The sequence below is a fragment of the Coturnix japonica genome, chromosome 1, assembly GCF_054131305.1.
Source record: "Coturnix japonica strain WE chromosome 1, WE-NBRP24, whole genome shotgun sequence".
NCBI lineage: Eukaryota > Metazoa > Chordata > Aves > Galliformes > Phasianidae > Coturnix > Coturnix japonica.
In genome coordinates, this window is record NC_140663.1 from 45,691,454 (window position 1) to 45,710,713 (window position 19,260).

Genomic DNA, 19,260 nt, shown 5'->3' on the forward strand with positions numbered 1-19,260 from the left:
ACTCTGTAACAAAATTCTGAATTTTCTGTTGGCAATTGGAAGCACATTGGCCAAAATAACTCTGCTTCAAACCATTGCAACTATACCTTTTGCTTCCATTGTGAGTGCAGAGGACATTTCCTGTGATGCCTCTCAGATGTCTCCCTGGAAGAGGACTCAAATCATAGAATCACAGAATTGTTAAGGTTGGAAAAGACCTCTAAGATCATCTAGTCCAACCATCAACCCATCCCCATGACCACTCTAAGCAATGTCCTTCATTTCAGTGTGACATCTGTCCTTTTGTTGAATGCCTCCAGGGTCAGTGACTCTACCAACTCCCTGGGTGGTCTTTTCTGATGCCTCACCAAACACACAGCAATGCTAACTTTCCATTAAATGTAACTGTGTACACTTGACCAGTGCTTCCCATGTCTTTAAGCTAATGGTAGCTGGGGTGAGGAAGACAGATGAAGATGGAAGAGCCAGGAGAAGTAACTCCAGCAGTGCACCTTGTTCATGTGGAAACTCTGGGAAAGTGTCTCTGAAAAAAGACCAAATACTGGTACATTTTCCATGGGCACGTTGGAGCAGGTGAAGAGTTTGGGTGAAAGAAGAGGTGGGAACTACTCTGGATGGATACTGCTTTACAGCTGCAATGAACTACACTGGCCTGAACTGAAGGATATGACAAGAAGGTCACAAGTGTTGTTCCCCAGGGGTAGGTACTGGGGCTCATCCTTTATCCTCACCTGAGCAAGGGTGCTGAGTGCACCCTCAGTAAGTTTGCACATGATGCTGTGTCATGGGGAAGTGTTCATCTGCCTGAATTAGGAAGACTCTACAGAGGGACCTAGACAGGCTGTATCAATAGGCTGATGCCATAAGATGAGCATCAAAAAAGTGCTAGGTCCTGCACTTCCATTGCAACTCCACACAGCCTGTAGCAGAGGAAAAGGAGCTGGGGGTGTTAGTTGATAGCTGGCTGAACATGAACATGAGTGTTCCCAGGTGGATAGAAATTGGGCATGGTGGGCATGGTAATAGGCTGATGGTTGGACTAGATGATCTTAGAAGTCTTTTCCAACCTAATGATTCTATGATTCTAAGGCAAAATACACACAGAGGGCTTAGTAAAAATGATGAAAGGAGGTGTATGAACCTGATGGCAAGGTAAGATAAAAACAGTGAAATGCATCCAGCTTGGCAATGCAGGAGCTGAAGAAGGATTCAGCAGCAGTATGTGAGCATAAGGAAGAACCTGGCATCAGAGTGAGGAGATGCTTTTGGTGGCAAATGGAGGGGAGAGAAGGGTATAAAGATGATGTGGCAGTAGGACAGAAAGGAGTGATCTTGGGCTGGTGCCAGCAAGGAGCACCCAAACAGAAGCTGCTGCAAAATGGTCCCTGCTGGGAAGTGGGAGTATGGGAGGCTGGGCACATCCTAGGCTGCTATCAGGTGTTGTCTGGAAGGTGGGCGGGTGATGATGGAGATTTTTGCTGGTGCCAACAGCTGGGCAGACCTGGGAAATGCAAGAGAGAAAGCCTGCAGCCCACCCCACCACAGGAAGCCCCAGCAGATACATGATGCTCTTGCTGGGTGTTATCATCCTGTGTCCTCCTTGGGAAGGATGGATGTTTCCTTCTTCAAGCAGTTGGTAAATAATTAAAAGAGTGAGACAAAATATTCTCTAAAGATAACCTAGTCTTCTGTTTCCATGGCAACCTCTTTCCAAAGCCTTCTGCTCAAGTCATACGGCCCAGGTTGAAAGTCCTTGCAGGGAGGCAGAGGCTGTGGCATGACCCCAGCAGGAAGTGAAGAGGAGGCCTCACAAGGCACAGGACTGCCTCAATCCCCAAACCATAGTGAAGCAAAGATTTCCCCTTGCAAGTTACTTCCAGAGGGCACTGAGAACAAATGGAGGCAACATCCTGAGGGCTGCAAGTCTCCCCATGAGGCCACCACCACAACCCTTCCCATTACAACACGGAGGCTCAGAGCTGTCACTCAGGGACCTCTGCCAAACAAACAGAGGGGACTCTGCAGAGAAAGCAGATTATTTGAGCTCCTCACAGGAGGAACTGAAGCCTTCAGCCTGGCCATCCATCTATCCCTCCTGCTGCTTACTCACGTTGAGGTGATGAAAGCAACCACATGGACAAAGGGCTGCAGAGACATGCTGAGATATGTCTCAGAATCACCTGCATCTTCAGTGGGGCTTTATTCCATTTAACGAGGGAGGAGTGTTGATGGGGTGACCTCTTCCTGGAGTGTCACACCTCTTCCAACTATCTTAAGAGCAGGCCATATATCTATCGTGACAGTATAGCAGGGTAACTTCAACACTATGTCGGCCTACCTCCAAGTCCCCTTATCGTGGAATCATACTGTCATTAAGGTTGGAGAGACCACTAAGATAGATCACCTTGTCTGACTGGACTTATGGCCACCTAACAGGACACAGTCTACATACTGACCTGTGTAGGGTTTGGAATTTTTTTTTTTTTTTTTTGGTTAATTTGTTTTGGAAATTTCACGCAGTCTGAGTTTGATGTTCAGTTTTTGGGACTGACTGGTCTCCTTTCCCAAGGACAGGGAATTAATTATGGGGGGTTGGAGCTGAATAATGTTTTAGATTCCTTCCAATCCAAGCCGTTCTATGATTCTGTGTGTCTCATCTCTCCTCTCTGCCTCTGGGGGAGTGGGCAGGGCAACCCAAAGAACGACGAGTGCAAAAAAGGCATTTAAAGACCCTTATTATTGCTTTAATAAATCTAGACCAGCAATCTTTCCGCAAGGAGAAGGACCTGGGCTCTCCTGTCCTTTGCCCACAGGTCTGACCTCCCTGCAGTCAGTCTGCACACTTGTAAGACAACAAACGTTCCTTTCAGATAATAAGTCAAGTCCATGTAGCAATTATCTTTTTCCTTTCTGTTCTTTGTCCCATTTGATGTGATTACTGTTTACGATTCCAGTTCGTAAGATGCAGCAGCAGCTTAGTAATCGGACAGATAATGACAAAACCAGAAAGTCTGTGGTGTGCCACCCACTCTCTGCAATGCCTCAAGTGCCAGCAAGGAGAGCTTTGCGACAGCAGCCCTCTTTATCTGATGGAAAAAAAGGGACGGGAAGTCTTTATGCCCCCCTACCAGTTGGCTTCTGATGCCCCTTCCTACCTACCCAACAAACCTGGGCAGGGTATAAAACCAGGGGAGATGCAGGCTGGCCCCAGAAAAGGGGGAGATGTGTGTGGTCGCATTGCTGTTAAGGGAACAGGGGTTGTGGCCCCGGAGATGCTTCTGCAGCCACGTGGGAGAGAATCACATCTGCTGGACTGAATCCTGGGTCCTGAGGCAGGGCTTGGTTCATGGAGTTAGTCTGCCTTCACAGCCACCCTGCAGCACACAGATGGTGCCCTCTGATGTAGGGCAAGGAGAGCCACAGCTCCCTCCTTCTTCCTCTCCCTTTCTCACCATGCAGTGAGCCAGCCAGTACACAACACACACGAACATCTGCCACACACCACACACATACACACACACAGCTGGTGTTCTCTGCTCCTCACATCCGTGGTTTTTGCTGAGCAGGGGTTTAGTCCCAGCAACACCAATGCAAAACGCCAGAGGATGGCAGTGATACTTGAGAAGAAGAAGAGCTGACACTAAGCCAAGGATGCTCTCGTAGGGTCTTCCTGCTGGGAGTTGGGGCAGGGTTGGTATCCAGCCAGAGGGCCCACTACAATTTATGTTGAAGCCCTCTTTGCGTTTATTTGTCCTTTTCAGAATTCCGTTTTTTGTCTTGTTTATATATATATATGCATATATATATATAGCTATAGATACAAAAATAACAGGTTTCTCTAGAGATGGTTTTTGCAACTTTGGGCTTCTAAAAGAAAATATCATAATTACTGCAAATGAATGGGAAAAGTGCAGTTTCCCCTCCTTTTTTACCTCCTCCTCCCTCTTCTGCTCCAGATTTCCCTGTAACCCTTGCCATTTTTTTTCCCTCTGGAACAAAACAAAAGGCATAAAACCAACAAAACAGCAACACAAATACACCGTGGAGCCCACATCCCCTCTACCCATGAACATGCCTGCTGTGCTCTCTCACTCCCTTCAAAGCCAGGTTTTTCACCTCTGTTTGTTTCCCATACTCCACAGCTGTTTGCTTTTCACCTGCTGTAAATCAGCAGCGAATCCCCCTCCAGCCAGAGCACCGCTGCTCTGCACCAACAGAAGAGTACAATCAACATTTGCTCAATTTACGCTAGACTTGAAGACTTGGCCCACGGTTTTTAATGTTTGAAATGGAAGCATGAACAAGAAGAAAGTTCCCAGAAACAGACGAGGCAACTTCCGGGTGCTCTTCCCTTGCTACTTACCCCACTTCCTTCTATCCCACCCCACTGGCCCACCCTCCTTAGTTCTGCATAGCACCTCCTTCAGCCCCCATTCGCTTGGTCCTCCTTCATACTTTCTGAAATTCATAATCTCTCAGTAAAAAAAATAAATAAATCAATCTCTCTCTATATATGTATATGTATATAACTAAATGGCTGCCAGGCAGTGGCTGCCTGGCCGGAGGGTCCCGTCCCTCCCAGCCCCATGGCCTTTTCTTGTCTCTGTAGTCTCTGCATTGATGGTCCAGGTCTTGCCCTAGGGCAGGACTGTTCCCGTATTGCTTGCATTCTCCCACGCCTCTGAGGTACGGTACCAGAGTATTTATTCTATATATATATATATATATAAATTTATGTATATATATATATTTATAATTTTTTGTTTGCCTGGTTCTTTTCCCCCAAAATCCTTTGGAATTGCTGCTGGGGAGCAGCTGCCAAAATGGGCTCCCCATGCTGTTGGCCAAACACTCTGCACACCCCATCCCCCAGGGACCCTCATCTGTTCCTCTTGCTGACCCCATCGCCAAGCTCCAGCTCGGATGGCAGCGGGGAGCTGCATTCCCCTGTTCCCAGTCTACTGGGGCCATCAGGCTCTGCTCCTTGCACTGGTGGAGGGGTGTCCTTGCAGAAGTCTGTCACCCAGGAGGGCATGGATAGGAAGCCCTTGGGGTCAACGGTGTAGAAGGGCTTGGTGTGGTGGGCAGTGGGACGGCAGGGCGAAGGGCTGGCGTGGAGGCTGCTGGTGCTGCTGCACTTCTTCCCCAGTGTCAGCCCTGGTGGTGGGGGTGAGAAAAGGGAGGTCAGCGAGAGGCTGCTGAGGGTCTCCGAGGGCTCACTGTTGTTGCCTCCCCCCCGCAAACTGCTTCCTGCTCCCTCCTCATCTGAAGGGTCCATGGAGTCATGGTGGGTGCAACCAGGGCTGGTGCTCCCACCACTGCTGTGGCTGCGCTGGTGCTGACGGATGCTGCGCAGGGTGAACAGCCCCCGGCCCCGCAGGCTGCGGCGACAGGAGGTGGGGGACAGGGGGGCTGCCAGGGGTCTTGGGTCACTGGTGGCTGGCATGGGGCACAGGGCCACTGGGAGGTCCAGGGCACACTGGGGAGAATCACTGAGGTTGAGGCTGTCCTCCAGTGTGGTCTGCAGGCTGCCCACCGAGCTGCTGCTCCGACTGTCCAGCGACGTGTTGCTCTCATGAGCCTGGGGGGTGAAAATACATCATGTTCAGATGGGTAGAGTAGCAAGACAATTATTTGTATTTTTTATTTTTAAATGATTCAGGGTATGAAAATAAACTCCATTTCTTCTCTCACTCTCCCCCTGTTGGGAGTGGTAACTGTCATCCACCTGAAACCCACTCCAAAGCAGCGTGCCAAGGATGTTCCCTTCTGGGGGAGGAAAGTTTCTGAGCTTTGATTCCACAGAATCACAGAGTCATGGAATAACCTGAGTTGGAAAGGGCTCTAAAGGATCACCAATTCTAACTCCTGGCTCCATTATAGGACCACCAAAAAAAATCAGACCCTATGGCAGAGAGCATTTTTCAGATGCCTGTTGAACTCCTACAAACTCAATGCCATGATCACCCTCTCATGCTGCTCCAGGATGAACTTTTCCATCACCCCTGTTCTCCACCAGAAGGAAGGAATCCTGGGTCTATGAGCTCTGCTGTCAGTCCAGGAGGCAATGGGGCCAAGGTCCTCTGTAAATTCCTACTCTGGTGCTCATGTGAACCTGCCACACAGGCTGCAGGCACATCAAAATCATCAGCTGGCCAGAAAGCAGGTGGGCTTCTGTGGAGACCTCAAGAAGCCTCCTCTCATTAAAAAAATAGCAACATTTTGGGAGAGAAAAGAGTTTCTTCTGACCAGCACAAGCAGCAGTGGCTATATTTAGGGGAGAAAACTTTAATCTCCTTTTAGGAAGAAGGGAAAATTACCTTAATGTCCTTGTGACAGTACTTAGTTACTTAACCCACACTTCATTTATTCTCAGGAAAATGGTCTGAATCATGAGGTTTGCATGGGCCCACCCCTCAAGCCTGTGCAGGTCCCTGTGGATGGCATTCCTTCCACCCAGCATATTGACTCCACCACTCAGCTTGGCATCATCTGACTTCCTGAACCATAGCTATTCTATACAGTCTGTCTCACATAATGAGAAGTTTACCAGTTTCTCCTTTACAGCACTTTTTCTTCAATGCCACGCAATCTCCAGAGGTCTTTCTCTTCATGTCTAAACTTATATCAGAAGTTTCAACACTGCAACAACTCAATGGTCTCAGCTCAAGGCTAAATTGATCCCTGGTGAATTCACAGACGTTTGTATTGTGCCAACAGTGTCTAACACATAGAATAGGATAACATATGATTTTGTTTTATAGTTTGTCTGGAATAGAGTGTCCCTAGGAACAGGAATTGTTCATGGGGTGACTTCCAAGAACAATAAGCGGGATCACTGATGGACTCCAATCTCTGTCTCATCTGCAATTCAGAGACACTTGATCTTTCCTCAGTGCCTTTATTCTTCTCAGAGAGAAACAGATGCCTTTTCAGAGATAAAGTCAGTGTCTTTCTGAGGTGCAAGAGCTAAGCGGCCAGGGGAAAATAGAACTCAGAAACAGAGCATGACTATGGCACAAGTGGCTGTGTAGAAGGAAGGTGGGGAGAGGCTCCTGCAGCAAAGCAGGTGTGTGATCCAGAGCCACAGCACCAGGAGAAGCCGAGGTGGTTGTGTGGCTGCCATCTCCCTGGCTCACACAGTGACTGCTGTGCATGCAGGTGGCTGCAGTACACTCGGTGCATGGGGCGCAGGGGCAAGCTAAAACGTGATGCGATTCCATATTTACATGGTGCTAGCTGCAGCTGTCAAACTGCTTTTTGATTCAGAGCAGAAGAGAATGTAATTTTAGTGGGTAGAGCTATACAATCCTCCCTTGCTGTACAAATTATCTCCTTCCCAGCCCTCCTGCACACTGTGGTTCCCTGTGCTCCTCCAAGTCAGGTCACCCAGCCCATGACCACAGCTGGCCTCTCTCCTTCGTCTGCCTTCCACCCTATTCAGGTCTCTTTTTTTGGGTGTGATGTGGAAATCAAGGTTTTCAAGCAAAAGCAAGCAGGGTACCTCACCTGGCGAAGAAGTGAACAGTTCACACTCGGAGATCTCAGTGATGCCCATGAGCCTTGCAGAGAGATCTTAGGAAGGTTATGTGTGCACGAGACCTTCTCAGGCCCTGTCTGGGCAGCAGAGATGGCTGGGTGGAAAAATTCTGCTGGTACAGGTAACAGAGGGCAAGATGTACCTGGAGAAAAGGGGCTGGAAGGGGCTGAGAAAACACCAAAATAAATGGGGAAGAGAACACAAACGGAGAAAAAAAAAAGTTCAGGAGTCCTCCGATTGGATTTGGTGCTTTTGCTGCTGTTATACTGAGGGTCCTGAAAGTCCAGTGTATAGATGATATCTGACAACACACACTCTTGGCCAAGAAGCCTCACTCTAGAGTTCACACAATGAATCCCACTTTCTGCACAATACCAAAAGCCTGCACCAGACCCTAAAGATCTAACACAGCTCAGAGCTGTAAATCAACAGCCCAGCTTGCCTCTCTTGTTGCTGCTCTTAGAGAGAAAAGCTGAGCCATAAGGCTTTGATTGAACCAGGTATCATTGCCAGAGGGCTTTCATCCCAGATCCTGCAAGGCAGGGGATGAAGGGAGATAAATAAACTGGTGGCTTAGGAATCCTGTGCTCAGGAGTAGAACAGCGGGACTTCCACAAAGGGCAGATGTTTTATATGTTCCCTTTGGCTTTATCCAAGGAGCCTGGTCTCATGGGATAGCAATAATTAACCCTGCAGAGCAAACACAGGTTACCCAGCTTGATCATCACTGAAGCCTGTGTCCCTTCATCTCTTTGACACTCTGCTCTGACTACATGCAGGTGCACTACTGCAAATAGGAAGCAGCTCTTTCATGATGCTTCACACTGGCAAGTCTGAAGGGGTGTATAAGATCTAGCAGTTGAAGAAGGAAATGATCTTCACTCCCAAGGACTGGTGAATTGAAAGTGAATTCTTTGTTAGTATAACCTTGCCTCACATTAACTCCATTCCTCACAGGAGAAAGGCAAATAAGCTGAACCAATCCATGCAAACCTGGGGAATTATGAGAGCTGCCATCACCTTTGGTACCTTCATGCTTTAGCCAAGACTGGACTGAGTTGAAAGGAGTTTTCTCTATTTCACACAGGTAACTGTCTGGGTTTGTGGAGCCATCTGTGCTGGATATTGGAAGCAAGCATTCCCCCAGATCTCCTGCCTCAGTGGAGTCAGGGCTGTCCTGGCCATCCTGGGAAAAAATAAATAAATAAATAAATAAATACACACACACACACACACACACACACACACACACATATATATACATACATATATATATATACACACACACACACACATATATATATACACATATATACACACACACACACACACACACACACACATATATATATATATATATAAAAATTAACCATAATAATAATAATAATAATAATAATAATAAAGACAAAGCCTGGTGAAATTTAATGGCAAACCACAGAGCAGACTTGTCAGGAAAGGGCTGTCTCTGAAGGTGCCTATGAATTAGTTAAAATGTGCTCATATTTCACACTCAAATCCCTTAAATTTAGGCTCATTCAGAGGCAGTTATTAATAGTGATGGAGAGAACATTCAAAAGCATACATCCCTTTTTTCTCTTCCATGGAGAAGCTCTTGAAAAGTGACCAACATTTATATTCCTCAGCAGGGACATATGGATGAAGACAGAGCACTTCTGAGGAGCAGGGACAGACATACAGTGCAACATGCCCACGATCACCTGAGGCTAACCTTGGTCTCCTTAGGACTCAGCTGAGAAGTGCTGCGATTATCTGACTCATCTCCTAGAAGGATGGAAGAGGACTTGTCTGAATTGAGAGATAATGCTTCCATTTCAGCCAGCTGGACCTGCAGGAAGGGAAAGGAGCTGTCATGGGATGTCTACAGCATTTCAAGCAGTCACACTGTTTATGAAGGATAAGTAAAAGCCTGTAGGCTTGAGATGAATTTTAAGTTATATTCATTGGATACATCAGGTTTTGCCTAGCCCAGATTTGGGCTGGACAGGAGAATCCACTTTCTAAGGAAGCCTGAACACAGAATCTGCAAGCAGCCCATCTCCAGTCCATGCTCCCCTGATTGCCAGTATTGTAGAAAGCAGTCCCGAATCTGTCCCAGGGTTCCCTCTGCTTAGTGGCAAGGCAGTATGCTTTATAGAGGGATGAGGAATAGACCCGTCTCTAAAGGTGTAAAGGACAGCCCTGATTCAACACAAAGATGTTTTCATTCCAGGGATACTCATGCCTCTTGCAGTCCATGCCAATATCATGCTTTTCGTATTCTCTTACCTTCATCACTGAAATCCTACCTCCCTCCAGCTTCCCTGCATCTTCTCTTTCATCTCTAACCTACCCAAGATTTCAGCTAACATCAAGCCCCCCCCACCCCCCCCCCTCTCCATTGCAAAACTCACCCCTCTAGCTCACCCTGAACTATTTATCTCCTGAAATCTATTTATCTCCTGAAAACCAGTCTGACTACTGTGTCTTTCTCATCCTTGAAACTCAGCTTTGCTCTAGTCCTGCTCCTGAGCTCACTCCATCATTTGGCCTGTCTCATACCCATACCATGCATACCCCTCTCCCATCTTTCCTCCAAACTTTCAATTCCCCTCTGCCAGACCTCATCTTGTCCTACAATTATCCTTTTTCTAGGAGCCTAAGCACTGCTCAACTTATTGGATTAGATTATTTTAGTGGTCTTTTCCAACCTTAATGAGTCTCTGACTTTCTGTGGCTGGTCTCTTGAGTCCCATCAGTTCCCACCACCAGCACCTGACTCAACAGCCATATTCTAGGTTGCCTCAGTCAGGAGAGCTTTCTTCCTGGGCAGTAATTTTGTTCTTTCCTGTATTTTTGTTTGCAAGAACTGGGTGCAGCTTCTATACTGTAAGAGCAGGTGGAATACTTGTAGACATGACTCCTTTGAGCTGGGAGTTTGATGGCTTGTGCCAAGTCCAGAGACTGGAAGAGTCTCCATCCTTGGATAAGGCACATAGAATAAACAGAAGGGAAAAACTGAGCTGGATTTAAATAAAGGGCACAAACAGCATCTGTGTTTGGGATATTATTCTGGCACTTGAACACGGTGTCACTCAACCATGTACAGAGCTCAAATTAACCAACTGATGCTTGAGGTGCATACACACACCAGAGAACCCACAAAGATGTTACACCAAGCACACTACACAGCCACCAGTCAGTAGTTGTGTACAGAAACACCATCTTCATCCACTCCCATTTAAGGTGCATACTCATCCATTACTTGCATAAGTGCTTGTTACACCAGAACAACCTTACAGCTTGTAGAAGCGAGAGTTTGAAATGTGACAACATCTGCAACCCCCTTCACCATCCATAAGAAAGAGTTTCGACAAAAGCCAGATTTGGCTGTTCTTCACTGAACTGCTTGCTCAGAATTTCTGGCCAGCTTGGGATCTACACAAAAAGCACAATCAACAAAGTCATGAGCAGATCAACGGTGTGAACACTGTTCACTGCTGCTCCCTGGCTAAGTATGCCGTCAGCCACCAATACACACATCTAATTGTCAACCAGCCCAAAAGTGAAAGGGCAGAAATGACCTGAGAAGAGGTTAGTCATATTCTGTTATGTTCTTGTAGCTTCCAGTCCTGGAGAATATTGAAAAATGCTCTTAACTAAAGATGAAGAGAAAAAAAAAAAAAAAAAAAAAAAAAAAAGTGAAACAAATGGCAGTGCAGGACTAATGGGATGTTCAGTAGAAGCACAAATTGTCTGGGACACCAACTGCACCAACTGCAGGCACTGAACCATTCACACATATCCCTTGGAAAATAACTAATTGCAGGTATAAGCTATGTTTTAAACAGAGCCATGATTGGGAAAATCCTTAATTGTCCAAATAATTGGTTCGAAAATAAGGACACCAGCAGTTTAACTCAGAAAGACACTGAGCACTTCTACTCCACGCAATACAAAGCTTAGTACACATTAAAAACTTGAGCATATGTTTAAGCATTGTATTCATCCACTCTGCTCGGTATCTTCTCAGATTAAACTACAAATTAAATGGGGAAAATAAACAACCTTTTCATTTTCTGATAATGTGATCGCTTTCACAAGGGCGAAGCTAAGGGTGATTTGGTGTGCATCCAACATCCTGTTTAGTTATAAAAACACACGTACTGAAAAAGACAACATAAAAGCGATACAACTCCATGTGCACAATCTACATTCTGGCAGTGTACAACTGGTACTAATGCACAGCTCTGGTTATGTTGATGCACCTGAGTATGGTTAATTAATGACTGTGTATTGCTGGTGTTACTGCTGGGCTCAAGTCTAGCTGTGATCTTCTGTTGGAATTTCTGCATCGGTTTCTACACTATGAAATACAAAGAGAAGGTCACAATCAACCCATGACTTAAAATCCTGACCTTTCACTTTGATTCATATAATGAGAAATAAAATAACTACTCTTCACTACTGAAGTTATTCCTATGGATGTAGATAATTTCATTTCAATTCCACACTTTAGATACACTGAAATATCAACTTAGAAAATCAATTTATAACTCTGTAACAGTCACTAGAAAATTTGAGCTAAGAATAATTGTTTGGTGATGATTATTCTGTTAAACTCTTTGCTGTGGGCTGCATTTGGAGATTTTGCCATCCAGTTTCCTTGATGGGATGGTAAGAAAATTGATGTTGCCTTAATTCCCAGGCAGGACACTGAAGACTATCTGGAAGGTTTTCAAATGCAGCAAACTAGCTGCAAATGACTTGATTTGAGGGCAGTCATTCTAGAATTCCTTTAGAAGACCTAATTTTTCTGAGAAGGCTTAGTATCAGCTGCTGAATGTAAAGACTTACCTAAAGCACTGGAAAGCGCAATGACTTGAAAACATTTATTTGACAGCATTAATGCAGTATCCATGGGTAAAATGTTGCACTACTGAGAAACATGGCAATTTTCATTTTGATATTTCCAAATGGAAGCTATTGGGATAAGCAGATTGCTGAAAGACTGAAAAAATGTCAAGCATCAGAACTAGGGGTCCAAAGCCAAATGAAATATTGTCATCTTCAAATGTGGATATCTACCAATAAGAGCTCTCTTCTCAACTTTGCTGGTTTCCTTACAAGCAAGAGCAACATAACAAGTTAATTATGGGGAAGGAGATGGTGTAGACTGCTGATGATGTAGTGATGTACTGACAGATGAGAACAGCTACTGATATGAGACTAATCACAACCACAGTACTTAAATACAACAAATTGATTTCAGAGAAAAAAATAATTATGCTTCTCACCTAACATCTTCCAGGCTACTTTTCTCTGGTTTTATAACATGAAAAGACAAATTGCTTATGAAGTGGTTTTCCAAGGTATCTATGGTCCTGCTCTCAGCAGCAACTCATTTGTCAGCTAACAGATTTCACAGCAGAAAAGAGGACCTAAAACTTCCTCAATGGGCTCACTTTTGTTTAGTTTTTTATCAAACTAAATAACCAGTTTTAATCACAAACTAATCCTGCCTTACAGACAGCAACTCTATTCCACAAAGCATGTAAGCATGTGCTTAGCTAACTCTCCTCAACAGGAAGTAAGCAAACACATGCTTCAAATGAAGATGCAACATGCTTAAATCTTCCACTGAATTGTCTTCAAGTGCTATTACCGGGGTGTGAACCTTCCAGTTCTTTATATGCCATGATCTCCAACCTCTGCTCTTCTTGCAGAACTGAACACAATGTTGTCTTCATCTACATCTCAGTCAGTTCCGCCTGACCTACATCATGGCACATCTCAGATTTCTACCACCTCAAACATCCCCCCATGGCTAAGGTGGGCAGGCTCATACCAAAGGCAGTCTCAGCAACACATGATAGATGACAAACACAGGCCAAGCCCTCTGCCTACACAAACTACAGCCAGGAGAACGCACTGGATGCCCTGTGGGCTTATGAGTATGGATGTGTAGGTCTTGGGGGAAGAATCCCCTCACGCATCCTCGTACGCAGGTTACCTCTTGCTTGTCATGGTTACACTTCTCGCACATGGCCGGCGAGGAGTAATGATGGAAGACGGAGCCCGATAGGTTATCGATGATCATTAACTCCCCGTCGAAGGAGTCCTTAATAATTAAAGAGACACTGTCCAGCCATAAGTTCTCCTAGGGGACAAGAAAGGGGGGAGGATGGGAGAAATCATTTTAAGAATGCCGAGCTTTTGCTTCAAAGTTCAATGTGAATTTGGGGCTGGATTCTCCACCCTGACTCATCTGAAGCAGTACCTTGTTCTGCAGGTACTTGCACAGGGTCACAGGGGGAGCATTTGCTCCTTAGGGTGTGTAAAGGTGCCAAAATCCAATGCAAAAAAGAAGGATGGGCTGTCTTCACTCACTGTAAGCGCAGCCTCGTGCTGCTCATTCCTCCCTTCCAGCTCTGCTGGTGTGCTTCACTCCATCTGCCGTCTCTTTTCTTCTGAGCTCCCCTCTCAAATTTGCTCCTAACACAGCTTCAGCTAATCTGCTCCATCCCTCCTCTGCTGACCCTCAGGATCCTACACTATAATGCCAATGAGCCTCCAGGCATTGCTACAAGACCTGCTGATATTACATCCTTGCCTCCTCACAATGCTACCAACTCAAAAGTCTACTGCTGAAAGCAAACCTCTCACCCTGAAGTGGAAGAGTCTGCCTGCTGCTGCTAAGCCCTCAATCATCTAGGCCCCTTGGCTTCTCCCACTTGCTGCAGTCTGGTTGGTAAGCTCAAAGGTGTACCCACCTGTGCTGGAGAGTAGCATCTCGTGCACAGATGTCCTTCAGGCTCTGTTCTCCCACCACCGCCTCCTGTTCCTGCTCCTTTTCCCTGCCTTGATTTTGAGGAGGCTGACTTGCGGGAGCACAGCCCATGTGCAAATTCCAGCTCAATCTCAGCATCCATCTCTGCATCCTCCTGGGCTTCCTTGTTGCTGTCATCCAGATGTTTCATGAGAACAGCTACCACCACATTGATGAGGACAAACTGGGCTGTGAGCACAAAGCTGACAAAGTACAGTGGGGAGATGAACTGCAGGTTGCTGAGGCAGCTCCGGTCATCATGGCTGCAGTCGCGTAAGGTATCCTTGAGAGGAAGTTGGGTTTGAGAAGGAATGATGAAAGGAAGGAAGGACTAAAGTAAGAATGCAGGCTTGGGTGATCTTTCTGTCAAAAAACACCAATGCCACTGGAAAGAACAGAGCAATGGTTCTACCACTTTACAGCCTCTAGAATCATGAAGTCCTCCAAGAATCAAGGACATTATCTGATCACGGGATACAACTTGTGCTCTCCGCTTCAGAGTAAATATGCCCAAAGGTCTACAGAATTAAGTCCTTCAGACCCTTGCATTTTGCTGCCACTGTAGCCCCAGCTGTGGGAACTGATGCTGTGCAGTTCTGCCTTCTCACATCACACTCTAAAGTAGCATATATTTGCAAAGAACTTTCCTTCTCCTTTCTTCCTATCCTTTGAAGGAAAGAAATTTTAGATTGCCCTGATAGCTCTGTATATGGGTTCCATGCCAAAGTCATTACCTTCAATAACTGGCCTTATAACAGTAGGTATTCTCTCTTAGCCAGAACAGCCTTTTTATTCCTTCCAAGGACAATCTGCACTTCTCAGAGCTAGATGGCTGTAGGACCAAATGGGCCTGGGGTCTGAGTTATCATGGCAAGGAGGGAGACTCTGGCCCAAGCTAGCACCTAATCTGGTAACTCAGTTCCTGTGCTCCTCTCTCATTTCCAACCAAAGCAATGAACACTGCTGACGTGAGCTCAGGTCAGAATTTTTCACATACCCCTAAGGCCCAGTTACCTTCATGATTCCATTCCAGTTGTCTCCTGTGGACACCTGGAAGAGTGTGAGGAAGGCCATTCCAAAGTTCTCAAAGGTAGCATGACGGCTCATGCCCTCGCAGGGGTTCTCATCGTTGCATACTGTAAGAATGGGGATCACAGCTATCAATGGGGGACACACTACATGCTCTGAGATCAACAGCAGGAGCTGGACAAGGGGTCTTCAGGCTCCTCACTACCTGGAGGCCTAAGTTAATGGCCTCAGCACCATGCTGAAACAGTGGGCTGTTGTCCAACAACACTTGACTGTTGTCCAACAACACCTGGCTGTTGTCCAGCAGTGCAAAAAATCACTCGATTGCTCTAGGTGACCCTCCCAACATGTCACTGTATTGCCTTCCTCCATGATCAATATTCCACCGCAAGAGATATGAGTAATCTTTCCCCGACTTCTTTTTGTAACCCTAAAGCATTACCAAAGAATGCAGTGAAGAAAAAACTGAAGGTTGAAGAATGAAAGAAATACTAGAAACTACTTTTACTCTTTTAAGCTGTTAGAACAATCACATTATTTTAGAGAGAAATTCTGCATATATCAAGTTCACAAAAAGGAGAATAAAGGACAATGAATAATTCAGTCCCTTTATTCAATAAGTACTGAGCTTGAGAAAACTCCCAGCAGATCTATAGCTTACACCAGAGCACAGGCTGCTTGAGACTTACCCAGTTTTCCAAAGAGCTCCACTCCTAGAGCAGCGTAGATGAAAAAGAGGAGCATGAAAAGCAGTCCAAGGTTCCCCACCTGAAAGCAAACAGCACAGTCAGCCTACCTCATCTGAACAGGCAAGTGTGAATTGTGCACATATTAGTTTCTGTCTTCCAAAGCCATGAGAGAAGAGCAACAAATTCCCAGGGTATTAGTTCAACCAAACAATTGCTCAGTAACCTGGGCAGTCACCAGCGACAATGCCATCCATGGAACAAGAGCTGCCAGCAGATTCAAAGGATGCTGTTTCTAGCTAGTACTGACTAAAGTGTTCAATTGCTGGGTCAGGTGAATGCAGGCATACTGGAGCAGGAGCATAAGGAATTGAATCTGTTTTGGCTAAGTGAGAGCCATACTGTGGAGTACAGCACACAGATATGCTGCTTAAATTCCCCCAAGTTATGCTTGGAGCAGAGCTCCAGAGAGATGGTGACACAGATACAGTCCTCCACTTGTGGAGGGAAATGAGAAAGAAGATAGATAAAGAGCCTCTTTTAAACTGTTTGGAGAGAAGGAGAAGAGACTTCAAAAGAGTGAAGAGGGGAAGCAAAGCTTCTTCTGCATCCTGTGGAAAATGGGGCAAAGCCAAATTTTTGAGCTTCCAGCATTTGATGTTTCAGAAACTCCACAATGGGAGGGTTGCTGCTCCATGGCACACAAAAGTAGCACCAGCAGTGTGTGCACTGCTTCCATATCCTCACTCTCCCAAATCATTACTCTGCCTCTGAATCTCCTGCATCCCAGCATGTGAGGCATGTGGATTATATGTGGAGAACAGAAGGGGTTTTAAAAGTGGAAGGCTGAAAATGCCAGTAACAATTAGCACACCACTGGTGGGGCAAAGGGAGGTGGGGAATTAAGGACCTGGTATTCAGTATTTTTCAAAACCCAAGTAGTATCTGACCTGAATGCTTGCGAGTGCATGTGGTTGCCAGGCCTTTATTAGGATCATCTACTTCAGGAATCTAATTTAGTCAATGCAACTGCTGTGACATCCAAATTCAGGAGAGAAATGAATGATTCAACACACCCACTCCTCCAGGTTGCCAGATTCTGGCTCCCTACACATGCAGTGGAAGGAATTATTTCTGATGGCTAAATTGGACACCATAGTAAATGCTCCAAACACACACCTTTGTGCCTGTGCCTATAGGGTATTAAAAGAAAGGAAGCTAATAAAATTTAGCTAAGGACTAAATTTCCAAAGGGCTCCAAAATTAAAGCTCTATTCAGTATTAACCATTGCTGCAGTATAACAGAGAAAGGAAGAGAATTGGAACAGGACAACTGGAGTTGCCTTATATGCCATTAGCAAGCCAAAATCCCTGGTGTGAGTCTGTGCTTTAGGAATACAAAGAGAAAGGCTGAGATGAGGGAAAAGCACAAAGGAAAGGACAGCTTATTTTAAACTGCTTCTCTTGGCAAAGCCAATAAATCTTGGAGAATAATATTATAGATAATTCAATTGTCCCCTGAAGACTCAGTGTGTAAAATATGGAGACAAAATGCAGTTTTTAACAGTGAAAGTGGGGGACTTCAGCCCTGCTTTGAGTGCAGGTTTTGACACAGGTTTAACTATGGAGTGATTTTTGATCTATCGGTTATATAACTTTATTAAGTGAAAGCAAGCCTTTATAGAAGGAAGCAAAAGCCAGACAATAAGAACTGGACTGGTCATAGGTTTTGATACTGGGTAGCACTATTCATTTTTACCTTCCAGGAAATACCTAGAGGCCAGAACTTCAGATACGTGTTTGTGAAGGATGTTGTGGCAAATATTAATGACCTCCAAAAGACAGATCATCTTGATTAGCAAAGGGTCTGGAGGTGACTGTGAGGAAAAAAAGCAAGAATCTGTAAAGCATGGAAAAAATATTCTTGTGGTTTTTGGCTCTGTCCAAAGAGCAGGGTTTGAACTGAGGTCCCAGCCACACTCTTTGTCATCCTGAGCAAAACCCTTCAGTGTCTGATGACTTCACTTCTCTGCATGACATGGATTCAAACATTTCCATGGGATATGAGCAGCCCCATGGGAGTTAGACTAGATGACCGTTAAGGGTCCCTTCCAACTCAATGATTCTATCATTTCCCCCTCTCCTGTTTATTCGCTATATTCTAAGGGTCAAAATTGAGTCCCACCATTTAACTACAAATATACCACAGAGTTTTCTTACTGAGGGCTGAACACACTTCAGGCAGCTCATGCTATCTGTGTGTATTTATCTGTGCTGCAGAGCAAACACACCACAGCTACAGATGTTGGATATTGGGGAAAAAAATTCTTCCCTGAAAGAGCAGTGCTGCAGTTGAACAGGCTGCCCTGGGAGGTGGTGGAGTCACCATCCCTGCAGGTGTTCCAGAAAGGGGGAGAAGTCACATGAGTGACATGGTCTAAAGTGGTCATAAGGATGAGCTGATGGTTGGACTAGATGATCTTAGTGGTCCCTTCCAATCCCAAACACTCTATGATTCTTTCCAGCCTTAATGGTTCTATGATTCTTTCTTGGATTGGGAAACCCGTTCCATTTCAGATCCTTGCCTGAGCCAGTCAGTAGTTGTGGCTCCTGGAATGGAAAAGAGCAATGTGCAGAAGGGCTGCTCTAGGCCAATCAAGGGCAGCAGAGCCAGAGCTAATAAATTTCAGGGGCACAAAGCTGCCTCCAACAAGAAAACTTCCATTTTTACATTGTTCAATGTATCTCAGTCCCAAACTACCCTGGATGACAAAGGATATTGATATATAGCCTAGATGTGAGTTACATCATTAATATTATACAAAAATAGAAATTAATATTGTAAAATAAAAAGACTGGGAAATCAGACAGTGCTCAGGATTCAGAAAAGATCATAGAATGTCCCCTGGCTTTTGTACTATGGGTTTTCTGTAATTCAGATTGACATCACTGTCTGCCACTAATATTAGAAGTAAACTCCTTTTGTAACTACTCATGCTGTTTTTGATTGATTCACAGCTCCGCAACACTCACAGAGACTGGCACATTAGCTGATAAAGCAACTGACAAATGCCTGTACATTTTGATATCATGCAAGATAGCTGCTTGCTCAGGGCCTGCCAGGGAAATACCTAATGTGTGATCAGTAGGGAAACTTGGTGCCATTACTGCTTGCTTAA

The 19,260-nt window shown here is 45.3% G+C and overlaps 1 protein-coding gene across 11 annotated transcripts in view; it reads right to left on the reverse strand.

Annotated features, from left to right (window-relative positions):
• Positions 1 to 2,722: 2,722 nt before the first annotated feature.
• The window catches only part of CACNA1I (calcium voltage-gated channel subunit alpha1 I), a 153,548-nt gene continuing 137,010 nt past the window's right edge, over positions 2,723 to 19,260 (reverse strand). For 5 of the 11 annotated variants that reach the window (XM_085517463.1, XM_085517468.1, XM_085517461.1 and 2 more), the window contains 8 exons: positions 16,085 to 16,163; positions 15,381 to 15,502; positions 14,311 to 14,649; positions 13,551 to 13,697; positions 9,270 to 9,386; positions 8,534 to 8,726; positions 7,510 to 7,706; positions 2,723 to 5,581 (listed from right to left, as the gene is read on the reverse strand). In XM_085517463.1, the coding sequence (XP_085373589.1) occupies positions 4,880 to 5,581; positions 7,510 to 7,706; positions 8,534 to 8,726; positions 9,270 to 9,386; positions 13,551 to 13,697; positions 14,311 to 14,649; positions 15,381 to 15,502; positions 16,085 to 16,163 (1,896 nt within the window). In that variant the 3' untranslated portion in view covers positions 2,723 to 4,879. Of the gene's footprint in view, positions 5,582 to 7,509; positions 7,707 to 8,533; positions 8,727 to 9,269; positions 9,387 to 13,550; positions 13,698 to 14,310; positions 14,650 to 15,380; positions 15,503 to 16,084; positions 16,164 to 19,260 lie in introns of those variants that run through there. The other 6 variants (XM_085517488.1, XM_085517478.1, XM_085517485.1 and 3 more) reach the window with 5 other exon arrangements.